General features: G+C 44.6%; 1 protein-coding gene across 9 annotated transcripts in view; it reads right to left on the bottom strand.

Annotated features, from left to right (window-relative positions):
* Window positions 1-6,920: 6,920 nt before the first annotated feature.
* The window catches only part of arhgef12a (Rho guanine nucleotide exchange factor (GEF) 12a), a 30,680-nt gene continuing 15,722 nt past the window's right edge, over window positions 6,921-21,878 (bottom strand). For 6 of the 9 annotated variants that reach the window (XM_058079811.1, XM_058079812.1, XM_058079818.1 and 3 more), the window contains 36 exons: window positions 20,016-20,114; window positions 18,905-18,954; window positions 18,703-18,760; window positions 18,462-18,634; window positions 18,238-18,357; window positions 17,726-17,833; window positions 17,193-17,327; window positions 16,953-17,051; window positions 16,772-16,882; window positions 16,596-16,694; window positions 16,482-16,524; window positions 16,303-16,408; window positions 16,086-16,223; window positions 15,960-15,992; window positions 15,478-15,592; window positions 15,306-15,411; window positions 14,340-14,543; window positions 14,133-14,271; window positions 14,021-14,053; window positions 13,790-13,941; window positions 13,504-13,650; window positions 13,338-13,423; window positions 12,611-12,736; window positions 12,376-12,490; window positions 11,972-12,072; window positions 11,786-11,863; window positions 11,011-11,086; window positions 10,775-10,942; window positions 10,614-10,701; window positions 10,324-10,401; window positions 10,136-10,230; window positions 9,848-10,054; window positions 8,432-8,659; window positions 8,133-8,362; window positions 7,991-8,057; window positions 6,922-7,816 (listed from right to left, as the gene is read on the bottom strand). In XM_058079811.1, the coding sequence (XP_057935794.1) occupies window positions 7,806-7,816; window positions 7,991-8,057; window positions 8,133-8,362; window positions 8,432-8,659; window positions 9,848-10,054; window positions 10,136-10,230; window positions 10,324-10,401; window positions 10,614-10,701; window positions 10,775-10,942; window positions 11,011-11,086; window positions 11,786-11,863; window positions 11,972-12,072; window positions 12,376-12,490; window positions 12,611-12,736; window positions 13,338-13,423; window positions 13,504-13,650; window positions 13,790-13,941; window positions 14,021-14,053; window positions 14,133-14,271; window positions 14,340-14,543; window positions 15,306-15,411; window positions 15,478-15,592; window positions 15,960-15,992; window positions 16,086-16,223; window positions 16,303-16,408; window positions 16,482-16,524; window positions 16,596-16,694; window positions 16,772-16,882; window positions 16,953-17,051; window positions 17,193-17,327; window positions 17,726-17,833; window positions 18,238-18,357; window positions 18,462-18,634; window positions 18,703-18,760; window positions 18,905-18,954; window positions 20,016-20,114 (4,022 nt within the window). In that variant the 3' untranslated portion in view covers window positions 6,922-7,805. Of the gene's footprint in view, window positions 7,817-7,990; window positions 8,058-8,132; window positions 8,363-8,431; window positions 8,660-9,847; window positions 10,055-10,135; window positions 10,231-10,323; window positions 10,402-10,613; window positions 10,702-10,774; window positions 10,943-11,010; window positions 11,087-11,785; window positions 11,864-11,971; window positions 12,073-12,375; window positions 12,491-12,610; window positions 12,737-13,337; window positions 13,424-13,503; window positions 13,651-13,789; window positions 13,942-14,020; window positions 14,054-14,132; window positions 14,272-14,339; window positions 14,544-15,305; window positions 15,412-15,477; window positions 15,593-15,959; window positions 15,993-16,085; window positions 16,224-16,302; window positions 16,409-16,481; window positions 16,525-16,595; window positions 16,695-16,771; window positions 16,883-16,952; window positions 17,052-17,192; window positions 17,328-17,725; window positions 17,834-18,237; window positions 18,358-18,461; window positions 18,635-18,702; window positions 18,761-18,904; window positions 18,955-20,015; window positions 20,115-21,878 lie in introns of all 9 variants that reach the window. The other 3 variants (XM_058079813.1, XM_058079820.1, XM_058079814.1) reach the window with 2 other exon arrangements.

Below are 21,878 nucleotides of genomic sequence, written 5' to 3'. Positions count from 1 at the left end.
TCTGCTGGCCCGTTTCAAAAAGTCCTGTGTAAAACACTACTGGTCAAAGCAAGTATCGTGTAGCTCTATTCCACAGGCCCTGAACGCACCATGTCCGATATGAACAGCGGGGCCACGATTGAGCTCCTAATCAGTTGTTTCAGAAGGAAGATGGTTTTCTTCTATGGGGTTGAAGAAAAGGATGCTGGGGTGAAAGTGAAAGTGAAAGTGAAAGTGAGGAGGGTCACCGTGTGAATGAAGTGTTGGTGCGTGTCCAAGTGGACACGGTCTCAGGCAGCACAGATGGCCAATGATGATGGAAGGATGGCGGCTGCTAAATCATACTTGCCGTGATACGTCCCAACGGGGGAATAGCGTGATACCCACACGCGTACAATAATCATAATCCATGTATACATGTCAGACAGCTGCCACACAGCGAAGCCTTCACCTTGAAAGACGTTTGCATTATTGATGGAACTTTTAGCCGACGCTGCTTCCGACAGCTCGCTCACTAAATATTCCTCGGGATCAGGAAGCAGCTGCACTGTTACACTCCTTCGCGCCTGTCCATGCATCACCTTGGGTGCCATGTTGGCAGGCGTGTGGAAATACACTCCACTGTCTGACCCCCCCGGGGCATCCCAGTAGTTAGTACACGGAGATAAACATTAGGATGGCAAAGTCACGGCACACGACATTAGCTACATTATGCCATATATTATTATACTTATGTTCTTAAATAATATAGATAAACACCAGATGACACTATAGTATGTTAACATATCTAATCTAATCTAATCATTCGAACATACAGTATAATAGTTATAGTTATAGGTCCATCTACATTCCTACCATGACTTACGGTCCGTGAGCTTCGGCTAATGATGCAAAGGAAAGATGGGTACCAACAGCCCAAATGAGTTTTCTCCAGATGGGGGGGGGGGGGGGGGGTCCCTTGGGAGGTGTTCAGGAACGTCCAATCGGCAGGAGGCCTCAGGGAAGACACATTGGAGAGACTATGTTAGCATTGATGTAGTTAATTTAAGGTCACATAATGTCTGCTCGGCTGCACGGCGGTCGAGTGGTTAGCACGCAGAGTTTGCATGTTCTCCTCGTGCATGCATGGGTTTTCTCCAGGTACTCCGGTTTCCTCCAACATTCCAAAAACATGCTAGGTTAATTGCCGACTCCAAATTGTCCATAGGTATGAATGGTGAATGAGTGTGAATGGTTGTTTGTCTATATGTGCCCTGTAATTGGCTGGCCACCAGTCCAGGGTGTACCCCGCCTCTCGCCCAAAGACAGCTGGGATAGGCTCCAGCACCCCCGCGACTCTCTGTGAGGATAAATGGTAGAAAATGAATGAATGAATAATGTCTTCTCATCCAATTTCACTGTATTGCCCTTCAAAAATAAATTAGTAATTTTGATGAAGTCTGCCTAGCAACAAGAGTTGCTGTGTTACTTTAAGCATCACCTGTACAGTTAACCAAGGATGAATTAATTTGTTGCTAATTTTCCCAAGTTCAACAACAATAACTTCACGTTAATGTACCCCAGCACAAGGACAGCTGAAGGTTCTCTGTGGGGGGGTCCGCATCAGATCGTGGCCTCTCCTGCCAAACAACTCACCGGCCGAGTAGTTTTGCAGGATGGCGTTAAAGCTCCCCTTCACGCTTTAACGCCGATGATGAGCACCCGACCGCATCCCCGGCCTTTGCAGGAGGCAGCGGGGTGCTGTCAGGAAGAGGGCCCTTTCCAAATGACTCATTCCGGGGCATCCATCCTGGGGGGTAAAGGAGGGGGGCAAGAAGTGGTTTCCAATTCTCCTCAGGTTTTGTTGTTCTTTTCTCAACTCTTATCTCCTTGTGTGCATTGCTGGTGACGTTAACATTATTGATCAACACTCTGCAGGGAGCTTGTCAGATTAAATCACCTGGCCCAGGCCTTGGTGCGCGCCCCCTCCCTGGCCCGCCATTCTCCACAGAGACGCATGCATTACCGACTTATCTTGGCTGCAGCCTTAATATGAAACATCGTATATTCACATAACGTGGACAGGAGGTGCTCACAATCATGTATACAATTTCACAGCATTGAAATGGAAATAGAAAAAAAGGGGGGGGGGTTGGCTGGCGGGGAGGGTTGCCGGATATGAAAAAAAGGTGAGATGAGATTTGCAGACACTTTTTTCACAGATGTTCTTGCTGAATTAATTTGGCAGCGAAAATGAGATTGGGCTTCCTTGAGGAGATTCACCCTTGACCAGGAAGTTCTCGCCCCCACCGCCACCCCGGCACTCCCTCCTCTGAAGACACGATTTACAAATGCTGTCAATGTAAAACAAACCTGTTCTGCTTCAAAGCTCATGTAAAATTCATGCTCATGCTTAAAACATCAAGCAAAGCAGCGGTTGGTAATTATGGATGGGGTACGTTAGCACAGGCATTCCCTGCGCTCGCCTCTGGGCTGCTGACTCCAATCACTATCGGTCCATATCTGTGGAAAAGGACCGTATCGATATCGGACAGTTCTTGCGTTATGTGCCCCTACTGTATGCACCCTACTGTATGCGCCCTACTGTATGCGCCCTACTGTATGTTCCCTACTGTGTGTGCCCTACTGTATGCGCCCTACTGTATGCGCCCTACTGTATGTGCCCTACTGTATGTACCATGCTGTATGCGCCCTACTGCATGTTCCCTACTGTGTGTGCCCTACTGTATGTACCCAATTGTATGCGCCCTATTGTATGCACCTACTGTATGCGCCCTACTGTATGCACCCTACTGTATACGCCCTACTGTATGCACCATGCTGTATGCGCCCTACTGTATGTTCCCTACTGTGTGTACCTTACTGTATGCACCCTACTGTATGCACCCTACTGTATGCACCCTACTGTATGTTCCCTACTGTATGCACCATGCTGTATGCCCCCTACTGCATGTTCCCTACTGTATGCACCCTACTGTATGCACCCTACTGTATGTTCCCTACTGTATGCACCATGCTGTATGCCCCCTACTGCATGTTCCCTACTGTATGCAACCTACTGTATGTTCCCTACTGTATGTACCATGCTGTATGCGCCCTACTGCATGTTCCCTACTGTATGTTCCCTACTGTATGCACCATGCTGTATGCCCCCTACTGCATGTTCCCTACTGTGTGTGCCCTACTGTATGTACCCCAATTGTATGCGCCCTATTGTATGCACCTACTGTATGTACCCCACTGTATGCACCCTACTGTATGCGCCCTACTGTATGCACCATGCTGTATGTGCCCTACTGTATGCACCCTACTGTATGCACCCTACTGTATGTTCCCTACTGTATGTGCCCTACTGTATGTACCATGCTGTATGCACCCTACTGCATGTTCCCTACTGTGTGTGCCCTACTGTATGTACTCAATTGTATGCGCCCTATTGTATGCACCTACTGTATGTGCCCTACTGTATGTACCCTACTGTATGCACCCTACTGTATGTGCCCTACTGTATGCACCCTACTGTATATGCCCTACTGCATGCATCCTATTGTATGCGCCCTACTGTATGTGCCTTACTGTATGCACCTTGCTGTATACGCCCTACTGTATTTTCCCTGCAATTGGCTGGTGACCAGTCCAGGGTGGTCCTTTTTGCATTCCCATCTTGATTTCTTTCCATTGAACTGTGGAGAAGGTTTGTGTCCTAGAATGTATCATTGGGTAATACTTTACCATCAGGTACACAAAATGACAGTAGCCTTCCAAAGAGGAGGGAATCTACAGTACTCAACCCCAACCACTACTCTTTAGTATCTCAGCAACTACCATACTAATACTGTAATACTCACTGGCATTACATAAAAAGGCATACTGTACCATCTGTCACAGTCGGAATAGCATTTAGAAGAAAGTACTTGACGTGTGTGATTGTATTTCTATCCAGGCTGCTGTTGCAAAGGGGGTCATGTTCCAAAAAGCTACCTGAGAGCTGTACACGCTTTGGAGTCCATCTGGAGCGCCTGAAGCCTTTTTTTTTCTTCTGCGGCTCCTCCATCAGAGTGCTGTGTGCTAATTAGACAAGGTTAATGCCGTGCAGCCTCTGGGTTTGTGTTTCTTTCAGTGTTAAGTCCCAATCACTTAGCCCTTTGACTGTTTGCCATCCATGACTTTTTGCATCCACTCACTTCATCCCAGTTAACGTGTCCTCTCCACGGTACCGACACACTGATTACTCCCGGGAGCTTCCATGGATTCATGCCACTCGCAGGGAGACCATCGATTTCCATTCCAGTCCATCTGATATTGGCTCTGTGCGCGGGAACCGGGCGGTGCGGCGTGAAAATCGATGTCATAGAATCACAGGTTGCTGATTAGGAAGCAGGTTAGAGTGGGGGGGGCATGCATGTGGAAAATACTTGATGGACTGTGACATGTTGCTCATACATTGTCAACACAACATGCACAGCTCATTCTATTCTGTCCTACATATACACATACATATACTATACAGTACATACATAGTAGATTATACATATACTACACATACAGAATGTAATGCTTCATTCTTACATTACAGTTTCTATTTGATCAAAAAATATATATGAATATACGAATCATAATGTAATTACAATCTATTAAAAACGATAAAAAATAAATACCACCTTTACAAAAAATTATGTTCAGTTTTATATTGTAATTATTTTATTTACAATTTCTCTAATTTAATGAATGGATTTTTTATTCTCAAATTTCAATTAGATAAAATATAATAGCATAATAATAGTTATAATATAATTTACTACTATTGTTAAATTTGTGTGCATTTACTGCCAATTTATTTCAATAACACTTTTAATAACAAAATTATTATACTATTTGTAGAGGGTTTTTTTTGCTTCACTTTAAAGTTTATATTCCATAGTTGTGTACTATTGCACTGAAAAAAATGTTTTGCATAAAATGTAAGTGCTTGCACAAAATAATTTGATCTGAAACGAGATATTTTAATTATGTTGACTGAACTAATAATTTTTAAGTACAAGTCAAATATGAAAAAAAATTAACTGCTCAACTATTCAGTAGATGTTAAACTAAACTTTTGTATTCAATCAAATTAAACACGTTAAATGTACTTAAATAAATTAAGTCTGCTTTTTAACTTTTTTGTGCACTTTGAAATCAATTAAATCAATTACAATTACATCATTACATTAAATCAATTACATCATGTCTATCTCTATCTCAGGACCTTGTTTGGTTACCGCAGCATCATGATTGCATATTTGTCACATGACTACCGACACAGTACAACACATGCAATGAAATTGAGTAATTTACCCCCCTCACCCTTTCCGAGACTATTCAATGTGGTAAAAACACACAGATAATAAAAAAAATAGAGGCAGTTAAAATCCATTGCAGAACACCAACAATGCTATTCAACTGCATGCGGTGACGCTGCACACACGTGAGTAAATAAGTCAATAAATATGAGATGAGGAATTAGCATATTGATGAGAAAACCTGTTTGGGAGGTGTGTGGGGGGGCAACATATGCGAATGCTATTATTCACAGGCTGCACCGTCATCATTGTTGCCACGCGGGATGACTGCAAACGCCAGATGTCTTTCTGCTGCAGGTAAATCATTTTAGTCAAGCATCCTTATCTGAGAGTTAATCACCATGGCAACCTCATCCCGCTACTACAGCACCCCGTCAACACGGGATAATATGTGCAAATGCGCTCAATAGGCATTTGAATTAGCAGAGGGCCGTTTGCTCTGCACACGCACACAATAATAAGCCCAATGTGGCTGGGAAGTGACCTCCGGGATGGGAGGCTCCATCCATCCATCCTTCCATCCTCCATCCCGCTATCCTCCCAAGGAACAACTACACTCAATATCCTTGACGCCACATGACTTTCTTCTCCCGCAAACGTTCATTTTGGACAATAAGCTTTCCCAATTAAAATGAATAGTTCATTAACACTACCAGGTATCTTATTTTATGTTATTTTATTAAATTAGGCTGAAAAACTCAAATATAACAAATATATTTTAAAAAATCGACCTTACGAATGTTTTTAAAGCTATCGCACTTGTAATTAGTGTATTACTAATGTCTGTTATTAATATTCATAATTTCATTCATTTATACCTTGTAGTATTTTAAAATAATATTTGTTTAGAATGCAAAACCAATGGACACCACTGTACTCTACAAGCAACGATAATGGACATATTGTTCAAATAAAACACAGGACGACCTTGTCACTGATACCTCAACGCGTCCCCCTCCCACCTTGTGTCCATCCTTGTCATCTCCTCTTCCTTTGTCGGCAGCGGCAGGAGAATCAGCGCAGTCAAGGTTAATGGAGACCGTGGGACGGACAAGAGACAAAGAGACAAATAGACGCACACAAGATGGAACAGTGCCAAGGACACTCGACGTGACAGCCACGACGTACACCCCCCATCTTCTCAATGTCAGCATTCCGCTCCCATGCAGGCGGTCCCGTTGGATCCTCTTGACCAGAGATGCGTCTAAAGAAAGACACTACAACAAAAATGCATTAATGCAGCAGTAACTATCAGTTTTGCAACACGTCTCCAAAAACAGCAATCTCATGAGGATTTGTGACTAGAGTTTCTGCAGTGGGTCCCCCAAAACAGCAGTGCTTGTCTTGGGGGTCTACAGTGTGACTGGCGGTTTTACAGTAGGTCCTTAAAAACGACAATTGTCTTGTCATGAGGATCTATCACTAATAATTATGCAGCGGTGATTTGCATTTTTGCAGTAGGTCCCTAAAAACAGCAGAGTTCTTCTGTTATATTAAAAAAAATGGTGCTTTGGGGCACCTTCATGATAAAAGACTATCTACATAAACTTGACTTGAATAGCCCTGGCCCAGGAGAAGAACATGCAACAAGAAAGCCACAGATGTGGATGGTAATCTCGAGATGGTTTCCTTTTCGAACGGGTCATGGCACCATTTATTTATTAAAGTTATGCATAACCTTCCAACATGATCATGGTACAGTACATGTTGAACTTCACGACAGGGTTAGAGGAGACTAGCAGGCAGTTAGGATCTTGAAGGAAGACGGGGATGGGGGATAAATAAGCAGGCCTTGGCAACAGGACCAGATCCGAGCCCCTCCAGGGACTCTTCATTCTAGTTCAACGCCACACAGAGAAGTGATGCCAACTCCTGCACTTTGAACGCAACACGGAGGGTGTTTTTTTTAAACCTTTAAAAGGGGGGGGTTCTGTACAGCAGGATGAAGGTGAGCCTTGCTAGCACTCAACACTCACACCAAGCCTGTGTGGCTGAAGAAGAAGAGCATGCAAGCAACGCAGGAAACACTTTTTTTTCAAAATAAAAAAAATTAAACAAGGAAAATAAATACATCTTGGGATAAAAAAAATCTTAATACATTATCTTAAAATTTTCCTTTTCTTGCACTGTGTTTCATATATCTAAATATATATATATATATACATAGACATTTATGTATGTATATATATAGACCGTATATAAAGCCACATATCTTTGTACATTTTGGTATAAGTTCTCTTTCTTGCTTGCAGGGGATGTTAGATGCTTTTTTTTGATTGCCTTGTGCTGATGGGGAGGAAACATCGACTCCGCCCCTTTCAAGTCTTTGCTCTCTGTGTTGAAGACTGCCATGATGAGAGGGGGCAGGCGTGGTTGGGTGGTCTCAGCAGTAGAGAGGACAAGCTTATAGAAGGTCCACAAAGTCCAGGACACGCAGAAAACAGGAGCTTCCCCCAAAGCCAAAAGGTGCAGCAGAGACGTCCACTATCTCTTATCTGGGGAGTCCACAACAAAACACTCACATATTATTTGTAATCTATGAATAATTAGATAAAGTACTATTACTACTTACTATTACTACTACTTTCTGATAAGTTAAAAAAATAACACCATTCCTCATTTGTTCAATTTGTTTGGGAAGACTAGCTTTCTAACGTGAGCATCAGTACCTTTGTTTCCATCCGAGTGCGTGGCTGCCCTCTGATGGAGAAGATTATTATACTTGGCTTCCACCTCCTGCAAGACCAGATTCATCCAGTGAGATGTGGGCCCCCGTTAAGAGCCGTGACCTCGCAGTTGATGAGACGCTACCTTCAGATGATTGAGGTTGGCCTGAAGGTTTCTCAGGTGAGACAGGACTTGTCTGCTAAAAGACGACAGGCTGCCGGCGTGCGATGCAGCGGAGAACCTCAGGTTGATGCCGGAGTCGGCAGCGCAGCGTTGCGACGCACTCAGCTGCTTCCCCGCGGGCGACGCCAGGATGTCGTCGTCGGTGCTGCTCTCCCCCGGGCCGCCGTATCCTTCCAGGACTAAATATCCTGCTGAGGGTCAAAGTGTGGATTTAGCATGGAAGCCATGCCAAGCACGGAATGATGTGCTCCAACACTCACCATAGTCTTCGGTGGACTCAAAGAAGCCAGTGTCCCCGGAGCCCAAGTCCTGGGTGGGGTCCTCGGTTTGGGAAGTGTTCCTCTCCGAGCCGTTGTGGACCTCAGGACCCCTTTGGGGGGTCCTCAGAGAGGTGGTCCGGAGGAGGCGGGCCCCGGTGGAGCGCTTAGTCCGCTCGGCAGCCTCCTGCGACATGAGCTGCGTCACCAACACCTGCTTTAATGACGACACTGGACCACCGGCCCAACAAACACCAGTTACTTCATGTGCAATTTATTCTTTATGGTCGTCAGAAATATAGAATATAGAAATCCTGATTTATCACTGTTAACTGGTCACAGACCCGACTGCGATAACTGAATTTAATGTTAATATTTCAAAAGGTTGTAGTCTAAAGATGATTATAGATCGATGAATATTGTAAAAGAGAAAAATGACCAGTATGACCATTTTGTGCTGGGAGTAAATGTACTCATCTAATGTTCATATGATGACATCACCAGGCTCACTATTTGTCAGGTCTCTCTCTCCATGACACCAGCTCATCCAAATGTCTGAGCCCTTCCCTTCCTATACTCTTCCTCGTTTCTCAAGCAAACCCAGCCATCATCATCAATTACAGCAGGATCTTCAACACCACTGCTGCCTGCACCGCCACAATAACCACTATTGCCACTATTTGTGTTTTTTTTTTTTTACATTCCCGTTACTGCCCCGACCATTCGTGGTGTTTTGACAACCCAAACACGGTTTAGCCAAGCATGGGCTCAGGTATGCTGTCTGTGGACTGCCATGGGGAATGGACTCACTGCCGCACGCACAAATTGAAGTTACAGATGTCCACCATCTCCTGGTGTACAGTATTATTTACATGAGGCGCCATATTTGCAAAAATGGCTTGTTAGTTCAGCCAATCAGATCATTCATCCCGCCCACCACCTTGTCATGGTTAACGTTTGTAGGCATCATTAAATAAAAAGCTAATATGGTCTTCAATATGAATACTCACAAAATAAAATGCCTTTTTTAACATTAGATTTAAGATTAGATTCATGAAATAATTGACAATTGTTCATGAATGAGTTTTAATAATTCATTCTATTAGGTTTAAATATATTTCATTTTAGAACCAAAAATCTGTCTTATTTAAAGAAATATTGAAGAACAATTCCTGTTCTGTTTTTGGTGTAGATCTGATAATGGTACAGGCTGCTGGATCTGGTATCAGATGTTTTGAGATGTCACTACGGCGCCATCCATCTGTTAAATCATCTTCCACACACCAGGAAACAGCAATTAGTTTTTTGTACACTTTCATCTCCATTTTGTCAGGGTCATCTTTGATGCAGTGCCTACGCTGGGTCTTATTTTATAGAGCAGTGTACCTAATGATTTGAGAGTACAAAATGCCTGCTTACATGTTTTCAGTGCTTCGTCCGCTCTGGAGGGAAACACATTAAAGGAGTCTCTTCCGCCATCTTCAGTCCCTTGGTATGGCAGCTCCGGGTCCACAAAGCCTTCCTCCTCCTCCTCCTCCCCGCCCGCCTTTACCACCTCAAAGGGGTTATTACTAGCTGGGAGAGGGCTCGGCGTCACGCCCCTCGTACTTGGACTACCCTCTTTATCTGAGAAGATAGAAGTCACAGTTAGGCGTCATCCTGAGAAGCGCACTGATGTGGAGGGAGTGTGGATGTGCCCCCAGTCACCTGTGGACTGAGTGCTGCCAGTAGATGTACGGTCTGAGTCTTTACTGAGCCGAGAGACGCCAGCTGTGATGATCTCCACTCCATCTCGCTCCCTGCTGGCACACAAAGAAACACGCATGAGAAGCAAAGTCAAAGACAAAGAAAAAGGCTTGTGGTTTGGGGGGTGAGGCGATGATAGATGAACATACTCAGTCTGCGGTAAAGGAATGACACTGTGTGGTTTAACTTTCATGGCATCGGCTCTCTGTGTGATTAGATTCTGCCACCTTGTGGAGAGAAAGGAACACATCAGCCTCATATGAATTGTTTAGACATAGTCTGCTAGGCTCTCCTGTATATTTTTAAACTGCCAAGCAATTTGTATGTAGGGGAAGATACTGTTCCACTCCAGTCCTGTAAGTGGCAGCAGGTACACACAAAACTAAACAACTGAAAGACTGAAAGCCGTGCCAGCAGGGTAATAAGGTTTTGGTCTCACGTTCTCTGATCCGACACTGTGGAAGCCATCAGCTCGTAGATTTGTGCGCCGTTTTCAGACATGGACAGCACAAAGAAGGACTTGTTGTCTGGTGGGACAGAAGGAGGATGATTAAGCTCAATGTTCGCCTTGAGTGCATCGCAGGAGAGCTGTGAGCGTACCTGTAGCCACCGAGCGCACCAGCACAGTGTTAAGCTTTATGATGGGGCTGAAGATGTGCTTGGTGTCTGCGGTACCCGATAAGTTCTTGCTGTGGCACTTGAGGATGAGACGCTCATCTTGTTTCTGGAGGAGAACCAGGATGTCCTCCAGCAGGAGAGTGTAGAGCTCTGAGAGGACCCAGACCCAGGGACAGGATGTTTTAGTTGCCCACAAACTAATACGTTATTTGATTTACCAATTGTCTTGTCCTTGTTGACTTTCCATGACAGCGGGCCCTCGTGCACCATGGTTTTCTTGGTCAGATCCAGGTTCTGATGGAGGACATGGATAGATATATATATATATACACATACATACATATTACAAATAATGACTACACTAAAGTACAAACGAAGCGTGCTTTGACTTACATTGGCAAGCTCGCATATTTTTCTAAACTGACTTTCAATCCAAGAAAAATAAATCATGAAAGTGGTCACCGCTGCCCTGCTGCTGACTCAATTGCTAATCAAAACAGCAGCACCCACCGAGGGAAAGTCTTACCAGCTGCCACTCGGCTGTTATAAATGAGTTCCCTTTGTTTTCTTATTTTAGTTGTCTTTGTATTCACAATAATGTGCTTCCATGTGCTTCTGTACAATCTCATTCCAATTTGTTGTCAGATCTTATTTCCTATTGTGATATGAAGACTAGAGATACCGAGATGAGTATTTGACTACATGGCCTTGACTGATCAATTGGAAAAGTTAACCATCAATCAATTTGTTATGAAATTATTATAAATGAGACCTCTGACTGATAAATAAAATGCCTTAAAAGAAGACCGGTCATCTCTGCTGGCCGCTTTTATGAAGAAATACAGTCATTTTCATCTTTAAATGGAAATATTCCTTTCATTGTATTTTTCTTTCTTCCTTCTCACAAGGTACTACTTAAAGTGAGGCCTCCGTATAATTTAAATTGCTCTATAAAGGTCTACCTGAAGCTACAAATTCATGCTGCTATGTCACCTTGAGCTCTTGGATCATTGGGTTGTCCGTTTGCTTCAGGGAGGACAGGTCCAGTCTTCTTTGATAGTCCTCCAGCCTCTACAAGAAGAACAGTGGGTGGGAGGGGCAACATTGAAGTGTTTTTCAAACTGAGGAGCAAAGAAGGCACTAATGACAAAATATATTGGGTGTCAGAAAACATCCCACCTGCTTGTCTTCCGACTCCTTGACTGCCTGGTTTACATGATTGAGGATCTTTCTACAGCAGTCTGCTGCCTGCTTCACTTTGTCCTTCTCCACTGCATCGTCTGAAAAATAATACGACATCAGCGGTGAACTAAGGCCTACGTGGTTCTACAGGGGAAATGGATAAACTGAATATAAATCAACAGAAGAGATGGGAATTTGAGCTGCATTAACACATGGTTCTACTGTTGCCAACCCTAACAAGTGGCACATTTGCTAAATTGTGCACCACTGCTCCTGAACCGTTAAACTCTTAATCTCCTCTCTGTAATTTGCTACTCAGCGACTGCAGAGCCATATAACTGAGTGGTTGGCATAAAACGCCCATGTGTTCTGCATTGACATCACAGCGGCATCCTTCCTACCTGTGTACTTGGAGATGTTGTCCAGCAGCAGCGGGTATTTGGTGAACCTCAGCATCTCCACGGGAATGATGTCCTTCAGCTGGAGCCGTCGGCACAAGCGGTTGCTCTGCGCCTCCTGAACAGAAATGAGGGTAAATTTTAACGGAATGCAAATGAACAGACTCCATAAATAATTTGGAGCGTCCATGCAGTGCAGCGACTGAATGTCTCTGCTGTGTTTTCGGCGTTACACTACCTGGATGAAGGAAATGAAGCGCGAGTCTTTCTTCTGCTTGGTCTTGATGATCTCCAGAGCAAACGGCTGATTGCTGCAGAAAGTCCCCACGGCCTGCTTGATCTTCTCCTCCTCCCCGCCGCTGAACTGTAAGCAGCCAGGCCGAGACAGGACGGGGGGGGGGGGGGGGGGGGATAGACAGATAATGTGGGTCAGGGGCAGTTGTCATGGAGACAGTGTTTAACCACTGCATTGAGCCGAACCTCCCAGAAGAGCGGGGGGCAGGGTTAAGTCCTCGTGGCATGGGTGGCTTAAGTTTACGTGTACTAGACCAGGCCCTCAGCAGGGAGCGTTTAGCCTACTTATGCCCCCAATGCAGACATTTTGGATGAGGCTGCCAGCTGATACGTGGCTAACTAAGCTACATCTCTCACCACGCTCATTTGGTGGTACGTGTCACATAAATCTGGGGCATCGTTTTGACGTGACCACTGAAAAACGAGCTTCCATTGTACTGTAGTACAGTTCTATTTCCAAGGTGATGATGCATGATTTAAATGTCAGTACGCTTCTATAAAGGTACAAGACAACCAGCAAATGGAGTACGAGGTGTACGTGTGGAACCAAACGCCATCGCATGCTTGTGTTTTTCTTATTTGCCATGAAGCAATCTCAGCGACCCCTTTTTCCCCACTCTATCAGTCACTCTGAAACAGCAATACAATTTCAGCCTGAGAAATGCACTCACCCAGGAGAGCAAGTCATCTCCTATCTGATCAATTACTGAAGACTCATTTCTCTTCCGAACGGCTGCCATTTGCTCCAGAATGGAAACTGAATTGAAAAGGGAGGAACAGAAGTGAGCAGGCAGGAGCTTGTACGGGAATTTGTGCGTGCCGTGTGTAAGTGCGAACCATGCAATTGTAGAATCTCTTCCAGGTTGGTGAAGATGTTCTTGAGGTCAGCAGGGGGCAGGATGCCCTCCTTCGAGAGCTTTTGGTAGAAGACCTGATCTAAAACTCCCAGCATCCGCACATGTGCACGCTCAGTGTAAAATAGCTCTGCAAAGCCAGAGTTTCAGTTAAAAACGACAATAATAAAAGATAAAAAGATTGATAAAAGATTGATAATATGCATGGCTGGTTTCTTTCAAAGCACGTGGACTTTTGATACAGCGTACTATTAACACGGCAACCTCACCATTGATAACCTCCTGTCTCTTGATTTCGTGAGGCCTGAGACCTGCCAGAACCTCACGTCCCACCAGCTGCTGCCAGTTGAGGGGATCATGCTCCGAGTCTGTTCCCTGGTCGTCCTCGCTTTGGACGTCGGCAGCGCCCAATCCCTCCAGCCTTGGGGAGAAAAGATGGAACTTTTAGCACCGCACGTGTGGATTCCGTGACATGGAATAGCAAACAAACCAAAGCTCACCTTCTGATGGCCTTTGGCGTTCCCTCGTGGGTTCTGCAATGTCAACAGACAGATGAGTGATCACATGCAGCTGATGGAAATATCACCGCTAGTTTGAATCATGTGTAAGCACCTGTCACTTTCTCTGTCATCCTCTTGTAGTTGGTCCATGTTGTAAAGGTCAAAGTGCGATGCAGGGTATGGCAACCCATCGAGGGGGTCTGATTGAAGACCGTCGCTCAGCCTTGAGGAGCCTGACGTTGGAGTCCCACCTGCAAGTTGACAGAAGTTTGCATGCTAGCTCCTTCTACACTCACATCCATCGGCATTACCAACGAACCTGGATCAATTTCTCGGCCAACATCAGAGTTGTAGGTGCTGCTGTTTGTGGATGAGTTGGTGACAAATGTGGAGTGTGTGAGCTCAGAGCCCTCGCTGGATTGGCTGCCCCTTAAACGACCCCCATCCGTGTGCTCGCTGGCCCCCAAACTAGGTTGAGACAACTGTTTCTGAGGCCTGGGACGGCTGTCCAAGGCTTTGCCCACTGAGAAAAGAGATGGAGGTGTCACAATCTCACATAGCATTGTAGGTTGAAGAAACACTGTTGATTTAGTTTGGAAGTCCTGGCAGATGCTCTGTCGACAAGATCAAAGTTATTTGGATCTGCTGCTGCTGTGTGTTGAGATGTCATGGAGTCCGTCAACTGTCAGAGTGAAGTGAGAAGGTACTGGAGCACTGCGGGTATGTTTTTAAATGGTCCTTTATACATTGATACCTGGTCATACAAGTGTCCCAACTAATGAGTGTTTTGTTTTTGGATGAGAGTCGTCTCTCAGCTGATTTTATTTTGCTTTTTTCTAAAATTTGTAATTTTCATAGTACCGCCTGAGCAAAGACTTGCCATTCTTTTCATGCAAGCGACTCCACTGCCATGTGAAAGCCAAAAGTTAAGCGGAGCTGCAGCGTTGTTGGAGGCAACAATCATCACACATCACAAAAACACAAGTGGATTCAACTTGTGTACAATTTATAGCTGTCCCTGTTGGGACTCCAGACCCAGCTCAGGGAAGCTCTGTCTGCAGCTCCAAGGCTGATGCCAGACTTTGGAGCTAATCCCCCTGTTTCCTTCCAGTGTAGACATACGTGCACACAGACTTGAGATATAATTTTCTGGCTGTTCAGAGAAAATATTACTTCTACTGGAATTCTTGATCCTTGAGGTATTCTGACTGCAGGTAAGACATCTAGAAAGCCTTTAAAAACACAGCTAACATGTTTCCTTTAAAGTGTAAATACAGCAGCCCACCTGATGCTGCTTCAATGCGGCTTGGTCTCCGTTGAGGTCCAAGGATACTGGGAAACCTGGGCTTCTTTACCTTCTCTTCTCCTTCCTTGTCTGTTTTGATGCTTTTCTATTGGGTAGCAATTCAGAGTCAGCTTGGTGACACAGGAGGGCAGTATCAAAATTAGTATTGTACCTTAATCTTCGGAAGGAAGTTGATGCGGACCCGTTTTGACTCCAGACTGCGAGGTTCCTTGACCCTCACACCAAGGTGCTTCATGTATGTATAGATGACATACTGCATGGTAGTGCTGAAAAGAGAGGAAACCCAGAGCTTGTTACATAGAAAACATTGTAATATAAACAGATCAGGAGCCCATATTGTGACTTGCACCATATGTCAGCACATACCATCTGGGACATGCCTCCACCATATGGTGTTGCACACATAGACTATTTCAATCATTCACACTTTTCTATTATTTAATATAAACGTATTGCATGAACAACATTCTTTAATTAATGGCCTGTCAAATGTATTTCTGCGTGTAGCAAGACTGACATGTCATCTATTCAGCATTGGGAATTATCTGTTGTGTTGAATATTAAGTTAAGCTCTTGTATCCCGAAGCGATCATCTTCATACACTCATACAGTACATACAGTAAATTAGCTTACCACTTCTCTTCTTCTGTGGTCTGGGCAGTAACCCTGCAAGCAACACAAATGGGAAAAAAAAATATGTGAATGCAAGCGATTATGTTTATTGGCAAGTGCATTATTGTGTTGATCTACTTCACTTACAGAATGTCTTCGATCTTGGTAATGATGTTTTCAGCATATGAGCGTTCACGCTCCAGGGTGACGCGATCTCTCACACCTTCTTGGTCCAGTCTGCCCAGCTCGCCTTCAGCGACAGTTAGGCCCATACTGCGCTTCTGCCTGCATGCACCGACATGTCATATTACGTTACGTGCACACTACAGACAGGTTCAGTGATATGGCTGGGGAGAACCGCTACCTGAAATCCTCCAAGTTCTTCTGGATGTCTGGAAGCAAAGAGTCCTGCAGTGTTTGAACATGTTGTCTGTTTATTTCCTCCGGGATCAATTCGGTCCGCCGCCGATCTGAAAGCACATTCAGATAAGGTAAGTCATGTATCTGAAGGTGATGCCATAAGAGAAGGCGTGAAAAACTAACCAAGGTCCGTGGAGATGGAATCAGGGACGGCCACCTTCAAATGCTGAAAGAAAGAAAAACCGGTGAAATGCTTTCTTATTCTGCTTTTGTGTTCAATGAAACCATCGTGCTTACTGCTCCCCGATCAATAAAGAAGGTATGGAAGTCCAGGAACACGCGTCTGGTCTCTTTGGAGTTGGTCTGCTTGTAGAAGTCGGCATAGAGGTAGCAAAGCTGGCGACACACAATAAGCACCAAATGAACACAAACAATTCAATAAAAAAATATGTATTGATTAAGCGGGTTTGTACCACGGGGGCCGGATCAAATTGAGATATGACGTGATGCAGAAAGGCTGCAAGGTGGGCGGGCCGAGACTTGAGCTGCTCAATGCTGGTGAAGCGGTTACACTGGCCATTTGTCTGAAAGAACAAAGATAAACAACAGTTTAACAATGCCTGTCAATAGGTGCCATGTTATGACGTGAAATACCTGCTCCTGGTCAGAATCAAAATAATCATCCTCAGCTCCGATGATGTGCGAGACAAGGCGAGAGGAAGGACTAATGGATGTAGCGGGAGACACAGGGTCCTGTGGGCAGTGCGACATTGTGGAATGACTGTTTCTGTCCCAATACTACGAAGACTACCATGCAGTTGTACATTAAAGATGTCTGACAAAGGAAATGCAGACTGCAAACATTTAGACTATAGCTACTGTCGATATGACTACCAGATCGGTGGCATCCTCCGTCTCCGGGGAGTGGCAGGAGTTGAAGCTGTTCCTGGGTGTGCTCTTTGGGCTAGGGCAGGACGACTCCTTCTGGCATAAACTCACTGGGGACCCGAGTCCAAATCCAGAAGGTATCTGTAGGTTGGATGTGTCACAACTCACAAATTAACGGCCAATCGGCAAGTATAGAAACACGATATGTAATTGCCCTGGCTAATTGGGGAGTAGGGATGCTGCAATCAGGGTTTCATATGCCGATCCAGATAAGTCATGAGTGAGATCATCGTATGGCGGGGGGTGGAGTTAGGACAATTCCAAGAAGGGCCCCCCAAAAATTGATTATTATAGAAAAAAACTGCTACCACAAAAGCCACTTAATTTTGAAAAACAAACATATTTTACTGACTTTCTCAAGACAACATATATCACTAGTGAAAATTACAGGATAAGAATGAGACGATTACTGTCAAAGGGGACCAATTGGTCGGAGCATGTCTACTGAATTGTTAGTGGAAATGGCAGTGATAACTTACAGGGGTGCTGCTCCAAGACATATCAGCACTTTGGTCTCCCACCGAGGGAGGAGTGTCCTCAGTCTCAAACATGCTACCATCATCTGCATCGCCACCTGGAGCAGCCTCCTGCAAGTGCACGGAGAAACGTTTAAACGGAATATGTAACAGGATAAAACATCTACAAAAATACAAAATGAAGGCTGTGGTAATTTATACTTGTTGCCTGTACTCATGTCTTTTTACTCATAAGGGGATACAAGAAAATAATAGGGAAGTAGGTCCTCTATCAGCGCTAATAAACACATCATGGAGCCAAATTGGCCTAGTAGCGAAATAAACTCCCTATCCAGACACAATAGTATAGCTTTCCACAGAAGCCTAATCCCCAAATGAGATCAAGATTAATGGTCGCCCAGAGCCTGAATGCTCTCCATGATACGTGAATGACACAAAGACCTTAGGGATGCTGCTGATGCGTACTGTTCTTGACACCCGACTGTTTAGCAACGAGCGGGTGCAATATGTTCTACCTGCGTTGCGCCAGTGGGTTTGAAGAGCTGACCCTGCAGCTGTGGAATGTGTTTCTTAGAATCCTGGTTGTCTTTCAGTAGTTTGGGGGAGGGGTTTCTGCTGTACTCCTCCTTCATTGCCTAGACAGGACAGCAAGAGAGGTACAATCCAAATAATGCATGACAAGCAGAAGAGGCTTTAAAATGGCTCTCTGTGCAAGGCATGCTAGGTGGTTCATAAGTACCCATTGAGGTTGTGTGGAGGCGAGCCGGTCATGAGGACTGTATGGGCGCTCTGTTGCTGGAGAGTTTGGGGAGGAAATGCTAACGCCCAGCATTTCAGACTCGGCTTCAGACAGAGGGATCTGGGCGAGCCCCGGAGGGCGACCCAGTACTGTGAGGGCCACATAGGAGCCGGCTGCAATCAATGACGACGTTAGATTGTTGCACAAACATAAAGTACTTTTAGGTTAGAGGAAGACTTACACTTTATAAGCTTCACCACTTCAATGTGGTTTGATTGCGTAACAAGGGTTCCATTAACCTGGAAGGCATCATTTGTACCATGAACATTAAGAACTTAACGGTGAGGACTGACCAGGAGGTGGCAGCCTACAGTCTGTTTCAGCCCTGGCCAAGAAAACATTAGACTTGAGCATACAAAGAGAGAGGCGGACAAACACGCTACCTTGATGATCCTGTCTCCTGTCTGAACGCCTGCCCGCATTGCAGCCCCATCTGGCAAACACACAGTCATCACAGAATTAGAGCAGCATAAATAACAGAAAGCAAGAAAAGGGAGACAAATTGTTTCCAAAAGCAAATCCTACAAACCAAAGTAACTATTTGGAGTACCAGAACAGTGGTCATACTTCGTGAAAGACTTGTTTCACAGCTCCACCCCAAACAAAGGGATTTAGGTACAGTACGAGACAGGCTTATAATGACTCCAGTCAGCTGAAACCGTTTTTTTTTTCTCGTGGCTGACGTGTGACATAAGTGCTGTTTGAAGCAGTGGCTTTCAACTAGTGGGTCGGGACACACAAGAGGGTCAGGGATCCATTCTGAGTGGGTCGCAGACAGCAAGTGGAAAATGACATTAAAATATGTACAATACAACTGATGTCTGACTTATCTTGAAGTACATTTGCAATGTTTATGTTATGGTATATGCTCATTGCACAGTTATATAGAAAATATGTTTTTTTTATAGAAGGCAAAAACTTCAAATGAACTTTATTGTCATGGAGCTCCCAAAAAGCCTCAAGATCATCACTTGCATGCCGCGCCTGGACCATGCATGGGTGCACAGCTGCTTGGCCTGCTGGTCGTATCTGAAAAGCTATTTTGAATAAAACCAAAATACTCTGCATTTACTTGGGTTAAGATTTGCACAATTTGTTGCAGTAGATGTACTGTACTTCTATACTGCATTTATTGATCATTTCCACTCACAAAAACTTGTCCAAAACAAGATTTGTATGCATTTGTCAATATAAACGGTCTCGTGAACAGCATAAACAGCCCATAAGTGTTGAGTCAGAGAGCGAAAGAGCAGCCAAACAAAGGGAGTTGAACAATGCCGAGCGGTGATGACAGTTCTTTCTTTGTGACCTGATAACAACCCACACCATCCTCCCCAGTCAGCAACACACGATGCCAGTGACCACATATCCTGTCAAAAAGCCCCATTTTGGGGAAAAAACAAACAAAAACGCAGCTCCTCTCTGGAAGTACACTGTCAAGGGCTACAAATAAAGTACCAGAATGGAGGTTATTGAGAAAAAGTTGAGAGTCACCTTCTTTGACAAGCTGCACAAACACGGGGTTGTCACCGCTGACTGTGAGCCCGAAGCCATTTTCATCTTTCTGGATGATTACACATCGCTGGACCAGACCTGCAAAGTGAGACAGAAAAACCCCAACATAAACGCCAACACCTGTATGAAATCTCGCACACGTACACGGTATCGAGCTTCAATTACACAACAGTCTGCAGCCGACATGCTTTGCTATCACTGAACACGACTGCGTTTATATTACGCTGCGTTTGTGTGTAGAGAAGAACAGCTGCACAATGTCTTTTTTGAAAGGAAGTGGTTGAAACCTAGCCACATAAAGCTATTTTAAAGGGGGGGGGCATTCTTCTCAGGTTCTAAACGCATGGTTTCATTTGCACGACAGGACAGAGATTAGAGCTTATCTAACGTCTGGGTGATCGTGACTGGACTGACAGGACAAACTGCGCAAAATGGCAAGACAATGTAAAAAAGGATATAAAAAATTGTGAGAAATCAAGAAAATGTGCATTTTGAACACATAGCATGTTAGCAGATGATTTAAAAGTGAGAAAGAGTGCATGGTGTGACCCTTCAACTACTTTCTTGTTGAGACAGATTTCTTGACCAGTGCATCAACCAGAGAGCCTATGGATCAATAAGGGCAAGGGGACATGGTGGTGGGGGGTTGGCGAGTGGAAGAAATGGGAGCTCATAGATGGGGAGAGGTTTGGGGAAGCCAAAAGCCCCAGGCTCGGGGGGGAGGAGAGTCAGGGCTAGACGGGGCTGGGGGGCAAAGGGGGGGAGGGAAAGGACAATGCGAGGGTGTCAAAGTGATTAAGGCATAAGAGCTGAAAGAGCTGGTGTGAATTTACCTCGAGATGTTGATCTTGCTTTCTGTGCTTAACGGGGGTTTAGGTCAGGGTTTATGAAACGTTGAGGAGCCAGAGCGCTGACATGGTTATTGATCAGGCCAATCCATCTCAACTCATGCATTAGTCAGAGGCCCTAACTGATCTTTTATCGACACTCTTTGCTGAAAGGCAAGAATAATGCACTCTCGGGGCCGATGTGACATTTAAAACTGATAGAGCACCCTCAGCAGATGCATCTTTAAAGAGGAAGGACCCAGGGTTTATTAGAGATGAACCTTACATTACAATACCTCAGGGTCTGAAAATAATATTTAAATACGGATGTAATGATTGACAGATAATAGAAACAGAAATCATCACTTTGGGGGTGGAACTCCTCAATAAATCCCTGGGTATAACATCATTCATCTATATGTATCCAACTTTGGCCATCATTAACATGTTTATTATCTATTTTGACATTCTTAATGGCCATACGAGCACACAAGTAAAAAGAAGCTAGCATGGTAATAAATAAATGATCCCGCTCCAAAAATGGGGACGCAGTAAAAGTTGCGTCACCTTTTTATCATTCTTCATTTGTTGAAGTGTAAACAGAAGTTAAGCTGCTCATGACACCAAAGCACATGTTAATCTTGTTATTTCCTCCCTTTTTCCAGGTGTGGGGGAGGCCGTCCGGTTCTGTCATACTCATAGCACAAAATGACAGTGGAAGACATTGTTGCGTTATTGTTGCTAATATGTCACTTTCTTGGCATTGCTACGAGTTCATGGCGGTATGTGCTTGAATCTGGTGCCTGGGGGGTGTTCTGGTCGTGACGTCACAACCTAATTCAGAAGACTTGCTGGGAGTGTGTCAATATCACCACTTGTTTTCACTCCTAGTTCATTTGTTTGGTTTTCTTTCGGCTTTTTCCTGATTAAGAGGTTACCGAGTTTTGCCTGCTGGGCCTTCCGGGAAATTGGGAGTTGGCATCTCCCCAAATAAAGGGGGGGGGGCAGTTATCAT

This window comes from Doryrhamphus excisus, chromosome 8 (genome assembly GCF_030265055.1).
Source record: "Doryrhamphus excisus isolate RoL2022-K1 chromosome 8, RoL_Dexc_1.0, whole genome shotgun sequence".
NCBI classification, from domain to species: Eukaryota; Metazoa; Chordata; class Actinopteri; order Syngnathiformes; family Syngnathidae; genus Doryrhamphus; species Doryrhamphus excisus.
The sequence above is the reverse complement of the archived record's forward strand: the minus strand, read 5'-3'. Positions and strand labels throughout refer to the sequence as shown.